Here is a 15,000-nt window from a genome sequence, read left to right as displayed (position 1 = left end):
AACTATTACGTGTAATTATATTAAAGCAGACATTCTAGATGATTTATAATTGCGCAATATTTACGTAAAAACGTTATAGTGAACACAGACCTCTTTTCATATATATTATGCATGCGTATATATTTTTGTTTAAAAAATATGCCTGCCAAATTCCTCTAGAGGTTTTGGTCAACAGCCATGAAACTTCATATATAAGGTATCTGAACAAATACAAAACTTTATATGTTGGTTTTAACTCAGGAAAATTGGTATCAAAGTGTGAAAATTAAAAATAAAAAAAATGAAATTTGCCAGGTGAAGGTCGAACGCCGGCATTACGAATATGCATGCATAACGTAGTATACTATTCATATTTTAACTTTTATCTTGAAGCAAAGGTTTCGGTTTCGATTTTTAGTTGTGGCGAAGAGTCATTTTAAAAAAACCTTTTAAATCATTACTATTTATCGGGTCCAATATAATATTACAAGAAATACGAAATCAGCATTAATCAAAATATAATATTTAAGCAAATGTTCTGACCGGGCAATTCTGATCGCGCTGCTAGTATATATATATATATATATATATATATATATATATATATATATATATATATATATATATATATATATATATATATACTTAATTAGCCTTACCTCAGCAGTCGAGTTTTAAATTTCTTCCATTTTTGTACGCACATCTTATCTTTCTTTTAATAATATCATTGGAATTCATTCCCTTTCCCTTGTGCCTATTTGTAAATTATTCCACGGATTTCTGCCTTTTTGATTATTTTGGACCATCTTCCAATTACGCGATTCCCTTGGATTTTAGTTGTGCGAATGGCAATTTAACCAACTTTCTTGAATTCTGCATTTTTAGATTTTACCGTCATTGGACACTTTACCCTTCACCAGACTATCCATTCGCGTGAAATCACTTTTTTCTTCAACCTATTCCCTCTGCTCCACGTTTTGCTATCAAGTAAGGTTTACGACTTACTTGTAGTTTCAGCAAATACGTTTGCAAGCAAAATCCGACCCTGCAATTTGCTAAATCCTACCCTCTCATGAGAGGAACTTATTTCTTCGCAACTCCGCGGATTAAGGACTATCCATTTATTTAGTGTTTCCTTTTCAAATTTAATATGTTTTTTTACTCTTTTTCAAAGTGATTTTTAACATGTTTTATTAACTACTTGCTCTTTATATATATATATATATATATATATATATATATATATATAGAGAGAGAGAGAGAGAGAGAGAGAGAGAGAGACAGGGTGTCCGTAAAGTTACTATACAGTCTTATTGTTTTATTGTATTATATTTGTATTAATAGTTAATATTTATTCTTTTTACAGGTTTATTTAATCAAGCATGCCACGCACGCTAACTTTGGAAGAGCGCAAATTTATTTTGAAGCGAGATTGGAAAACAGAAAACGCACAGGATGTAATTTGAATATTTGTCATAGAAATTGTTTGCCTTGATTGTTACAGTCTTTTCGGATGTAACACGTGTATTTTCTGAGATTTTTATAAACATAAAGGTGTTATTTCTTTTTATTTCTTTTGTTACAAATAAATATTTTAATACAATATCTTACTGTACTATTAATATATTACAGGGTGTCTGTATAGTAACTTGTAAGACTGTATAGTAACTTTACGGACACCCTGTATGTATACTTCAGTTAAATGAAAACAAATATCTGCTGAAAATCCAGTGATTTCCGTCTTACAAAATATTATTAAATGTAATATTTTAAATAAGACAATCCTAGCCAAATAAAAATTGCTCAATAACCAAGATATAGCAAAAGAATTAAAATCTATGTATTTGAATTTTATGATGTGAAAAGTTGAAAATGATTTAAACATGTTAATCTGCAAATATACAAATTCTATTCTTTGAAAACAAAGAATAAAATTGAATAAATCTATTTCCTTAACCCATGAGTTTCCGATGCTTATATTTGCATGTGATTGCGATTAAATACCTTGGAAGGATTACAAGACGTGATAGACCTCTTTACCTCATTATTACCAGGATTTTCCATTTCAAGATTTAACATGCAATCCCCTTATTCTATGTACAGCAATTTTATCTTTTTAAAGTTAAAGAACTTGAATTTTCAAGGTTTATTGTTTTTTTTTTGTTTTTTTTTGCAAATAAGGTGCAAATCAATAAAAACATTTGCTAGTATTTTCCTCTGAGGAGATGATAAACATCGAAAACTCATGGGTTAAGTAAATAGATTTATTCGATCTAATTGTATTGTTTGTTTTCTAAGAATAACAATGTCTGTATTTGAATATTAACTTTTTCAAATGAAAAGAAAACAGGTAAAATTATAGAGGAATAAAACGCGAATCAAATGAGGTATATTTTGTTTAAACAGTTACATTAAAATTTAGCTAAAATTTGCAGTTTTTGAAAAAATTACAAGTGCGGACTTTCTATTTGCCGGCATTATATATATATATATATATATATATATATATATATATATATATATATATATATAATCTACTAAATGGGGGATAGATATATGCAAACAGGGACTAAAGAGGTTCGGATATAGCCAACCATATATTTTCCCTGTGTTGGCATAATAGACCTATAATATCAATGCTGTTCTAATCTTCTGTCACACCTTAATACATACATATGACGATACCAACCGAGTATATCACATCAAATGCACATTGATATTCAAGTGATTAAATATATTTTAATCTTTATCTCTTTCATTCTCTCTCTCTTGTTTCTATCTCTCTCTCTCTCTCTCTCTCTCTCTCTCTCTCTGTATTTACACTACCGTTTTATATTAATCACGTTAAATACGCAGATAGCCTGATATTTTCATTCATTGCGTGATGTTGTAATTGAATTCGTTAACGGGCGATTACATACACTGGCATCGATTTTTGATATTCTACCTTAGTTTAATAGTTGACGGGGTGAAAGCGGACTCTGATATTCTTTTTTTTCTAAATTCATAGCAGCGAAATCTGTCGCTAAAATCATTAAAAAAAAATCAAAAACTAAATTAAAAGTTCGGGAAATATAATTAGATTACTTATATAACGCTGCCAAAATAGTGATGTATCAATAGGTATATCATCTTATTTTTATAAAGATCGTTTTATATATCTTATTAATTTCTATAAATACACAAACACACACCCACCCACCCACACACACACACACACACACACACACACACACACACACACACACACACACATATATATATATATATATATTGTGCGTCTGTTTCTGTATGAATTGAAATATATAACTCGAAAATAATCCTTCTAATTTATTCATACCTAATATCACTTCTTGATTCGGTTTCCTACATTGCTACATCCATCTTAGACACGTATAAATATTTGCACCAGCAATGCTTCAAATCGTTATATATATATATATATATATATATATATATATATATATATATATATATATATATATATATATAGGGTCGATGGTGCTATGGAATGGGTGAGACTTCTAAGCCGCGGTGTTGTCAGTTCATCTATAAAAAGAAAAATCCTGCTAAAACAACGACCTCTGTCTGTTCACGATAACTATAGCAAGCAACATGCAGCCTTCAGCCTGGCACAAACACATATAAAGAGTCACACACCCATTGTAGAATACGCTTAAACAAGATATTTTAATTCATGCATGTTGCCTATGTATTAGTAAAGAATCATCCCTCTTATGAATATTATATATTACGAGGAATAATTTACCTAGTGAAGTAATTCACAAAAAAAGAAAAGAAACAAATTAAAAAAAAATGATGATGATGATGATGATGATGATGATGGTGTCATTCTGCGAATTCCGTCTTTTTTGTGTTTGTTTGCAATAACATGTCAGCTAATATTTTGGCTTGACGCCTTTAACATAGTTTTCTTCTCTTATAGATAAAAAGAAGAGTTTCTACAACAGAATATTTTACATTACACGGGTCAGGCTTACACCGATATTGGGTGAAATATTCCACTGTAACATTCTTGGTTTATCGATAAGAGAAGAAAGAGTGTTTTAAGGTAAAATATTTTTTTCAATTTTCGATACTTATCTGATGAATTTCTGTGCAAAATGAAATTTACAAAAGACAGGCTCATTTATATTCATATTATATATATATATATATATATATATATATATATATATATATATATATATATAGTTAGTAATTTATAAAATAAATATGGCGATTAAGCTACACTGAATATTCTGCGTTTCATCCACTATAGGATTCGTCAGTGTAGCTTAATCGCCATATATATTTTATAAATTACTAACTAGCTCTACCTACGTATTGATCAGTTTTGAAGTAAATACTTAAAGTTTACGCATAAATCTATACTTTCGTATATTACTTTTATGTGAGTAAATGAAGTATATATATATATATATATATATATATATATATATATATATATATATATATATATATATATATATATATATATATATTGTTTGCTGCGGACATTGCTTTTCCATAGTAACAAATGTCTGTACTTACTTTCCCGTCCATTCTTCCCACGTTTCGACAATCTGTACCACGTGACATTTGGATGCGGTATTCCTGTCACATTGCAGACGAGGAGAACTGTCTCACCTTCGCGCAACTCCATATTCTCACTCGATAAATGATCTATGATTATCGACGGAACTGAAAAAGAAAAAAAAAATCACAATCAATTAATGTCACATATATCGCCGATAAATAAAAATAATCAAAAGTGTAAAATAATTAGAATTGTGAAACATTCGCTGATCCTTATTCAATCACATCAAACTACGTCTTCGAAGTCGGCTTAAAAGTGTATCTGGATGTGCTGATCTCCCCGTATAGTCAAGTGACCACTGGAAAACCCTTGGTGAGGCAACAGTACCCTACACCGTCCTACAATCCAAAGAGACCCATGCTGGCTTCAGAAAAAGGGCTCCAACTTTGTACCCCTCTCTCACTGTCCGTCCTACACCCCCACCATTTGAAACTGCTGGACTATTTCGTTTGGTCATACATCGAGAACATCACTAACATATCCTCCCATAACACCAGAACCAGCTTGATCGCCGCCGTCCGTCGAGTATTCGCCGAGCTACCGACCGCCTTTGTGAAAAGTCATGCTCCCAGTTCCAGACTCGTATCGAGACGGGGATTAAGTCTGAAAGCAACTACATTTAATAGATGTTTCTACATAATCAAGATACGTGACTTGATTTTCTCAATCAAAAGCTGCACTCTTGTTAATTTAGGGCGACAATTTTATTGGTCCACCTTTATATATATATATATATTTTTAAATATAATTATCCGCTGACACGTGTTTCGTCGTCCACAACTCATCAGAGTGGCTGAATCTAGCGAGATTCGAAATCGGCACCTCGTGATAAGAAGCCTAAACTACTACCACGGTGCTAACCTCGCCGGACTACTAAATGTATCACTTTTACGTAGATGTTTTTATTTGTTTTTGTTAGTGATACTTTCTTGAATGAATTCAGGTATTTATACGAAAGTGCATTTTTGCCTAAATGCTTGTTGGGAATAATTTTCCCATTGACCAATCTAGTACCCCCTTTTATGGGGAGCGGCATATATATTATTTTTAAAAATATAATAATCCACTGACACGTGTTTCGTCGTCCACGACTAATCAGAGTGGCTAACCTCGCCGGATTACTAAATGTATCACTTTTACGTAGATGTTTTTATTTGTTTTTGTTAGCGATACTTTCTTGAATGAATTCAAGTATTTATACGAAAGTGAATTTTTACATAAATGCTTGTTGGGAATGAGTCCGGTTAGGTTAGCCGCGTGGTAGATGTTTAGGGTTCTTATCAGGAGGTGCCGATTTCGAATCTCGCTGGATTCAGCCACTCTGATGAGTCGTGGACGACGAAACACGTGTCAGTGGATAATTATATTTAAAAAAAATAATATATATATATATATATATATATATATATATATATATATATATATATATATATATATATATACCGCTCCCCATTAAAGGGGGTACCAGATTGGTCATTGGGTAAATTATTCCCAACAAGCATTTAGATAAAAAACAAATTGATGTGAAGAGGTTGTGTCAAGATTGACCCTCAAGTTAAACCACGGGGACCTCTTAACGAACGTGATTGCATATGTTTGCTTATGACAGACCAATGTTTTAGGTAGAATTTCGCTACAAACCACCCCGCTCCCTTGGCATAAAATGTGCAACGCCGCCAGAAAACACTAGAGGCGAGTAGAGATTAAAGGAGAATAGAACTGATCCAGTACGAGAGAAAAAAAAAACTGACGAAAGAACGAGTGAGAGGCCCGAAGCATCTCATTAGCAAACCCTCCCCACAAGATATCTAACGCGTCAGAATATTCCGGTTTAATAACAAACCTTCGTCGATATCGAATCGATGTTGTATGCCAGAGAGAACGTTTACTCTTCCTAATATATTTTTTGTTTATTTGCTTCCCCATGAGGGCAGAGTTAGACACAAGATCGGTTTTTAATGTGAGGATTATCAAGCTCCCCGAAAAGGGGCACTCTGTTGAGTAACAACGATTTAAAAAAATGTATCAGTCATGAAGGATTTCTCCTCCATTAATCGAGGCTAAAAAAGTGAAGTGAAACACCAGAACAGATAGTACACTTTGATCCTAGCTCGGAATATTTTTGTTTAAAAGGAAAGTGTTTACTGAAGCGAAGCTGACAGCCTAACTCGCAACTAAGATGCGAGGACGCAAACATTAACGCATGCGAACTTTAAACTCTGACCTTTAGCTACTTAGTAATAAACGCAGCAGCTGTCGTTCGCATGTTGCCCCCCTCGACAAAATAGAAAATAAAGTAAGAAAAAAATAGGTATTGATTGTTGTGTGAGTTTAAGGTTTTAACTAAATGTTTGTTTGTTGTTTTATTGTATTTATGTAAATTTCTTCAAGGTCCCAAGAATATATTTGATTTGCATACACTAATCACTTATGTCGATGTGACTTTTCTTCCTTTGATAAATTTAATATGCAGCGTCGAGCCGAACTGACTGACCAAGCGAAGATTAATCCAGTTTTTTTTTCTATTTAGCGAGGTGCTGCCAAACTAGGCGAGGCTAATCCACTCGTTTGTACAGCAGAGCTGCGCATGGGTTGGACTATCCACTGGCGAGATTTAATTCATAATTTACTAGGTTGCGAAATTTGAGTTATATTATGACTCGGTTGCGATCAACGTTAAAACTGAATGAGGTCAACTTTAGATAGACTAACGGAAAAGGTTGCGGCTTAATGCAGGTTTATATATATATATATATATATATATATATATATATATATATATATATATATATATATATATATATACAGTTTTGAAAATAATAAGCGGACGTTTCTCAAGAGCTCTTTCGGCTATCATCTCATCAGGAGAAAATCGATAGCGAACAAAATAATATTATGTCGAAAATAAAGAGTTCTAATGGGGAACTTATTAAATGTGCCAAAAGTATGGGGGCACTAAATAAATTTATTAACGTTTAAAAATGATTAAAATATTGGCACAACTAGGAAGAAAAAAAAAACGGGGGAAAAAGATTCAAAGTTCCCCAAAGATAAACTATGCGTTGGATGTTTCTTTTTGCCGGCACAAAGAAGGTTGACGCACCGCAATAGAGAATAGTTTCTGGAGTCCGCTCTATGCAGCACCTCGCGCCATTCTATTTTATATCTATCGGCACAGCACGGGTTGTCAACCAAATGCTGGCCAATAGCAGGGTCCAAGGCTGCAGAAGGAGGGAGACCACCAGACCCCATCCCCCCTTGTCTGATCTTCGATGGAACATGCTGATTTATACGAATCAAAAGGTGCAAGGATGTTCGCCCAACATAACCAGCATCGCACTGGCATTTAAATTGGTATACAATATTGCTATTTTGCATGTATGGCGTTAATAAATTTATTTTAGTGTCCTCGTACTTTTGGCATATTTAATAAGTTCCCCATTAGAACTCTTTATTTTCGACATCATATTACTTTGTACGCTATCGATTTTCTCCTGATGAGATGATAGCCGAAAGAGCTCCTGAGAAACATCCGCTTATTATTTTCAAAACTGTATATAAATTTTGTACCTCTAAACAGTTATATATATATATATATATATATATATATATATATATATATATATATATATATATATATATATATATATATATATATATATATCACTTTGAGGACTGTAACTTTTCAGTAGATATATAACCTTTACAAACTAACCCAGTAGCATTAACTACCAACACGGGAGCGCAGAAATACATGGATTAGGACCCAGGTGCGAGGCAAGCCCTCTCTGTGCTGATGGATCTGTAGATCTTCCCAAGGCATCCGTCTAGGAGAAGGAAAACTCTGAAGCTAAACCTAAGGGGAGGGAGGCCTCTCCAGTTTTAGATGACAACATTACTAGAGCTGGTGACTCGAACAAATTACCGGTCTGCAATACTAAAGTGCTTATAGAGTAGATAGGCACTGTCTATCGCCCGGTTTCCATACTCCTTCTGTTTCAATTAGCCTGACGCAGAGGTACTCTCAGTGGTCGATCTTGTTTCCTGACTAGGGCAAGGAACGCCATTTTCTCCGCTCCCGACACATGTCATTCCTCTAAACTCAATATTTGGGAGTGAGTAAGTGCCATAATGGCAGTGCAATTAGGTTGACCTTCGTCTGATGGGTTGAGGGTACCGGATCGACACTTTCTGGTTGCTGTTTCCGACTGGTAGTACAGAGACCCTAATTCTTTGTTAACCCTTAGAGCAGCTGCTCCATCAACAGTTGTATAATATCAGAATGTTTGTAGTGCAATATCGCGCATGGAAAGGGGTCCTACACTCATACCTGGTGGGATTTCCTGAGACCACAATCCTAGTAGATGAATGGGCAGCTGGTGATCTATTTGTGTTGCATGTCTGGTATTCTGCATACCCACTTGTTCAGCACCCTATATCTAAACTGAATCTCTTAAAAAATGACAGTACAATAAAAAATACTCTTAAACCAGGCTTAAACTCTAACAAACCAACTCGCCTCCTCCCTTGAGGCTTGCATTTCCGAACATCCGTGCGCTTAGAACTAATTAAGATAATGTTGAAGCATTTCTCCTAACAAACACTCCGGATATCTTAACTCTAAGTTAGACTAATCAACACCCCTCCTTCCCCTCTAACTACTTTAACATGCCTGGATATATCCTACTATGCCGGTAGGGGTAGATATAGATGTAGAGAGATATGTATGTGTGTATAGAAATATGTACACCCCTAGTCACTAAGACTTATATATAAGCATACACACACATACACACACACACACACACGTATGTCTATATATATGTCTGTGTGTGTTTGTGTGTGTGTGTGCGGTTTTGAATGTTTATTTGACATTTCTCTTAAACTACATTTATTTTTTAGTACTAAAAAAAATTAAGGCAGTGTAGTATCTGTACTGATACTAAACTTCATTTTTTAGTTTTCAGGTAGTGGTGAGAATCCTTCACGACTGAGACAATTTCTTTTATTTTTGTTCCTTTCTCAACATTCAAAAATGACCTTGGTGCGCAAAGCAAATAAAAACAATATATGTATATATATATATATATATATATATATATATATATATATATATATATATATATATATATATATATATATATATATATATATACCATTCGGCACGGACCCGACCATGGTCCCGGTCAGGTAATAAATTAACGTGCATTTATAAGATCCAAAAATCCAACCTTAATCGCGCTTCGCGGCCCGTGGCGCAGTGGATAGAGACGTTGAATGTCTACGGGTTCAGGAGAGAATTGTCTGAAGATAGCGGTTTCAGTCCTACCCAAAGCCGGCCAGAGGCTTGCTTGGCCAAAACGTAGTAAGTGGACGACAATTTTGGATGGCAGTAATTGCTGTGGATGCAGTTAGGAAATTCGGAGTTCCTATTCCGTCGCGGTTACCACCTGACGAAGGCTAGAGAAATAGTTGGCCGAAACGTCGTGAAACAACATCTCAAAAAGATGAGGATAATAGCCCGCAATAATAAAAAAAAAACACTATACAGTTTAAAGGTGTTTAGCCTTTCCTTAGAATTGGGGCTTATCATAAACAATTCAGTTTTTGTTTTGATCAATAGCAGCACTGTTTATTTCTCTTTGGTTACTTTTTCATTCTTTTCAGTTCAATTAAAAAATATATATTTCTTTTATTTTTCTTCTGATCCTCTTTCTATGTTATCCTCCGTTGTTTTTTTTAATGTTCTTTATTACAGCGTTTCCACATTTTAAAATTTTAATTTTCTTTGAAATCTTACAGTTTGATTGATATGGACTGCTGTCTCAAAGATTTAACTTCCCTATCCATTTCTTTTTTTTTATTGTTTGCTTGTTCAAGTTTTTTTTATTGTTTTATCTCGACCTCGTCCTTATTTTCAATTACTGCGGACAGCTGCCACAACCATTTAACCTACCTCCATATTTTGCGCATTCGTTTTTGTCTTTTTCTTTCCGAGAATCTGTGACGACATGATTCTAACCTGCCGAAAACTACACGCATTTTAGCATACGTTTCTTCCGGAAACTTTTCCTGATTCTATGTTGGCATTTTTTTTTTATGCGTGATAAATAATGTCTCTCCTTCTCATCATTAGAAATCGGAAGCTGATAATTGTACGAAAAAAATTATACTAGAAAGCTGATTGGCTAACTAGAAATCTTCAACATATATAATATGTACACCCCTAGTCACTAAGACTTACATACAAGCATACACACACACACATACACACACACCCACACATGTCCAATTGTACGAATAGCTGAATTGTGGCTAGTGATAGGTGAACGGCACTTTGTTCGGTCAGTCCAGGAGTCGCCGACTAGATAAGAAAACGCAGGAACTATTAACTGGCTTGAACAGGTGTACATTGCGGAAATTTTTAGCAATATATGAGGAATTCTTAATCATTAGTAGACCAACTTAATTTACCGAATGACCATATGAAAATATGTGCAATTGAATATCTCTATTAAATGTTATTTAATCTGTACAAATGAAAAATGTGATTTGAGAAAAGCGCCGCAGACAAATAATCAAACAAATATCTCTTCATAATAATATTCTCCAAACTGAAAAGCAAAACGTGGTTACCACCCAGTATTGCATAAGTGTCGAATTTTCATATCACATTTTAAGTGGAAAAAAAGAGTTCGGGACTAAATCAAACGTTCGGTTCGCAAGGACAGCACCATTTTGTTTGATAGATAAACCACTTATTGCAGACTATAACGTTTTGTTAGATCTATATCTCTTTTTTACCATCCTAAGAGTAACCTATAGTAATATCATAATTAAATATTAATAATGTAAAGTTCTGGTGTAGGATGATTTCGGAATATGATGTAAAACAGAATAGAATTCTACTTACAATATTATAATGACTTGGCAAATACCCCTTGGCACTTTTACCAGCGCGGGGTGGATGAACTTTATAAAAAAGTTTTTTAAGAAAATTCAAATTTTATTGTATTTTGTTTAGAAATAATGGGCAAGAAAAATATTTTTATGTTGGAATGATTGATTTTGGGTCAACGTGTTATCAGTTGATTTCAATTTCGTGGAGGTTTTGAGATTGTAAATATCGACTTGTAAAGGTTTTCGAGTATGCTGACAATGAATATCACAGTTAAATTTGGGACGAATAAGTCGTTTACCAGATAGGAAAACATATAATAGCCAACGTAAAAGTTTATATAGTCCCTGGCAGCCATTTTATTTTAGTAATGCGCATGCGGATAACTGAAGCAAACGACAAAGCAAATGTTTTTCCACTTCTCCCTCAAATAGAAAAAAAATGAGATGTTTATTCCGAAAGCTGTTCTTAACATAGAGAGGTTGAACGTATTTATTCCGAAAGCTGTCCTTAGCATGGGGTAGTTAGAGGTGCTTATTGCGAAATCCGTTCTTAATATGGGAAGCTTGGTTGTTTTTATTCCGAAAGCCGTTTGTAACATGAGGAGGTTGGGGTGTTTATTCGGAAAGCTGTTCTTAACATGGGGTGGTTCGGACAGTTTACTCCAAAAGCCGATACACGCGCGTATTACCTATTCTGACAACGAAGATCACAGTTGAATTTGGGGCGGATAAGTTGTTTATGAGATATTAAAATATATGATATCCAAAATAAGAAATCATGTATTCCTTAGCAGCCATTTGGCTTTCACAACCGATTTGTTGGTAATACACGTGAAACTGAAGCACACGTCAATAGAAAGAATTAGATGTTTATTCTCAAAGCTGTTCTTTACATAAGGAGGTTGGAGGTGTTTATTTCGAAAGCCGTTCTTTACATGGAGATGGTTGGTGTGCTTATTCCGAAAGTCGTTACGCATTACTAATTCTTCAGTTGTGAAAGAAATGGCTGCCAGGAATTTGATTCGCTTTTACGTTGGATAACAAATGTTTTCACATATGGTAAACTACTTATCAAGCCTAAATTTAACTGTAATATTCGTTGTACGATATAATCACGTTGACACATTGGTTGCCGTTGGATCACTGAAGTTAAGCAACGTGCATGCGCTCTTCACTTAGCTTGGTGTTGTTTCCAGTCGCCCTGGACTTCTCCTTGCCACTATACTCTAATCGTGCTGATTCAGGAGAGATGTAGTTCTGAGATCGCGCAACACTTACCTCACAATTACATGGACAACTACACGCGAGTGTGTCCTTTGTCTTTCGGGACTGAACAGAGGCCTTGGTTCGTTGTCAGCATACTCGAAAACTTATAAAAGTCGACATTTCAAATAGGAAAGATGAGTTATATTTCATGTAAAGAGAGACAAAGAGACCAATTATTTAAAAAGTGAAATTAATATTTGTTTTCTGAAAATGTAATTTTACGGGCGCGGGGTGGATGAACATAACCTTCATAAATTTTTGAGAAAATTCAAATGTTATTAAATTTCGTTTTGAAATAATAGGCAAGAGTGCTTCTGTTTAGGTTTGAATGGTTGCTTTCGTGTCCACCTGTTATTAGTTGATTTCAATCTCGTGGCGGTTTTTGGATTGTAAATGTCGACTTGTAAAGGTTTTCGAGTATGCTGAAAACGAATATGTATTTATATCGTATTAGTTACGAAAACTTTTGTTTTGTATTAAAATGAACTTTTATTTTGTGTTCTCGTAATTTACTTAAAAATATTTGAGTTCGGTAAAACTTTCTGAAAAAACACCCGTATTCAAAAACTTTATAATTTTGTTTTGAAATTAATATCTGTTTATCTAATCGATGAATGGATAAGAACGAAAAATATATAGGGATGTCCTCGTCTTATTTCTTTACACAAAGAATCGGGGTAATTATTTACAGAAAAAAAAACGTCATTTAATGTAATAGAACAGGTATTTAGAGAAAAGAAAATTATTTGAAGGGAAATTATTTAAAGGATAATAACATTATTAAAGTAAGACTAGACTATAATTATTTAAAATGTCAGAATCTCGAGCAATATTTACCGTTTGCTTGATTAAAAACGAGAAGAAAGAAGAAAATAAAACACAGAAACCTGACATGAGCACAAGTAAGCTTTCTATCAAAACTGTACTTAGAAAGTGTCATCTGTCGTGCAATATTTACTAATTAAAAGTGTGAATTGTCATTGAATTTTGTCTCCGTTCGTGAAGAGTTTCCGGCCAAAAATAAGTGTCAAAAAATATACACGTCATAGACTAAGGAATTAAAACAAATTTTCCCAGCCTGTAATTTTACGAAGTTGCCTGGAGGAAACCCAATATCCATTTCCTACTTTCCTATATTAAAAGATAAAGCACACACACACACACACACACACACACACACACACAAACACAAACCCGGACAAATTACGAATTAGTTTTAAATATCGATAGTTTGCCCTAAAATACGTTTAAATATATGTAAAATCATGCAGATATGTTCATTTATCAATACAAAAACATGATGGCAACAGTTTTAAAAAAAAAAACACTTGGTACCTCAGCTAGAATCGAAACCAGAACATTTTTCTTCCCAGTCTCGATCTCAACCGATGTGGTTACAGATCAAATAAGAATAAAGTGTAAATATTAACACACTTGCCGAAATGAATTTTATGGGAGTATCCGAAAAAAAATGTCAGCTATAGAAAACGGATATTTCGCATTTCAACTATGCGATATATGTTCCTCATTCCAAACATATCGTTATAAACAATCCTTGGTGTATTATGACTATTTTCTGTTAATTCCAGTGTTATGTGATGAGTACTTTAAGAATTTACCTGATAAATATTTACACACACACACACATCTACTGCTTTATATATATATATATATATATATATATATATATATATATATATATATATATTAAAATCATCCACTGTTAAAAAAATTATATATATATATAAGTTTTGAAAATATATATGGCAATTAAGCTACACACGAATCCGCGTTTCATTCTCATGAGAATTCATTCGTCAGCTTGACTAATTTTCACGGGAATAAACCTCCCAATATTATGTGGAGGTTAATTGCTATATATATATATTTTCATAACTTACTCCCTATCCCTTCCTATGTATTGCACACCGTCGAAGTAAATACTAAAAAAAAGTACGTATACAATTATATATTCGTACATTAAGTTGTGATTAAAATACGTTATATATGTATATATATATATGTATATATATATATGTATGTATATATATGTATATATATATGTCAGGTCATGTCATATGCTACTGGTACCATGTAACCCAGTACTACCTGCCTCATGGTCGGGTCACCGGCGACTAAACTGCTTCCCCACCAGACTTGTTTGGTGAGGAGGGCGGCTAGTCTCCCTGAAGGATTAAAAACAAGACCTTCCAAAGGGCGAATGAACTCTTTTTCTGGGTCAACGGCCAACTAGC

The 15,000-nt window shown here is 33.8% G+C and overlaps 1 protein-coding gene across 1 annotated transcript in view; it reads right to left on the bottom strand.

Annotated features, from left to right (window-relative positions):
* The window catches only part of LOC145259584 (protein amalgam-like), a 987,333-nt gene that overhangs the window by 375,432 nt on the left and 596,901 nt on the right, over positions 1 to 15,000 (bottom strand). The window contains exon 5 of the mRNA XM_080117238.1: positions 4,534 to 4,683. Coding sequence (XP_079973364.1) covers positions 4,534 to 4,683 — 150 coding nt within the window. The remainder of the gene's footprint in view (positions 1 to 4,533; positions 4,684 to 15,000) is intronic.

The sequence above is a fragment of the Euprymna scolopes genome, chromosome 35 (genome assembly GCF_053919585.1).
Source record: "Euprymna scolopes isolate OS-2025 chromosome 35, ASM5391958v1, whole genome shotgun sequence".
Classification (NCBI taxonomy): Eukaryota; Metazoa; Mollusca; class Cephalopoda; order Sepiida; family Sepiolidae; genus Euprymna; species Euprymna scolopes.
The sequence above is the reverse complement of the archived record's forward strand: the minus strand, read 5'-3'. Positions and strand labels throughout refer to the sequence as shown.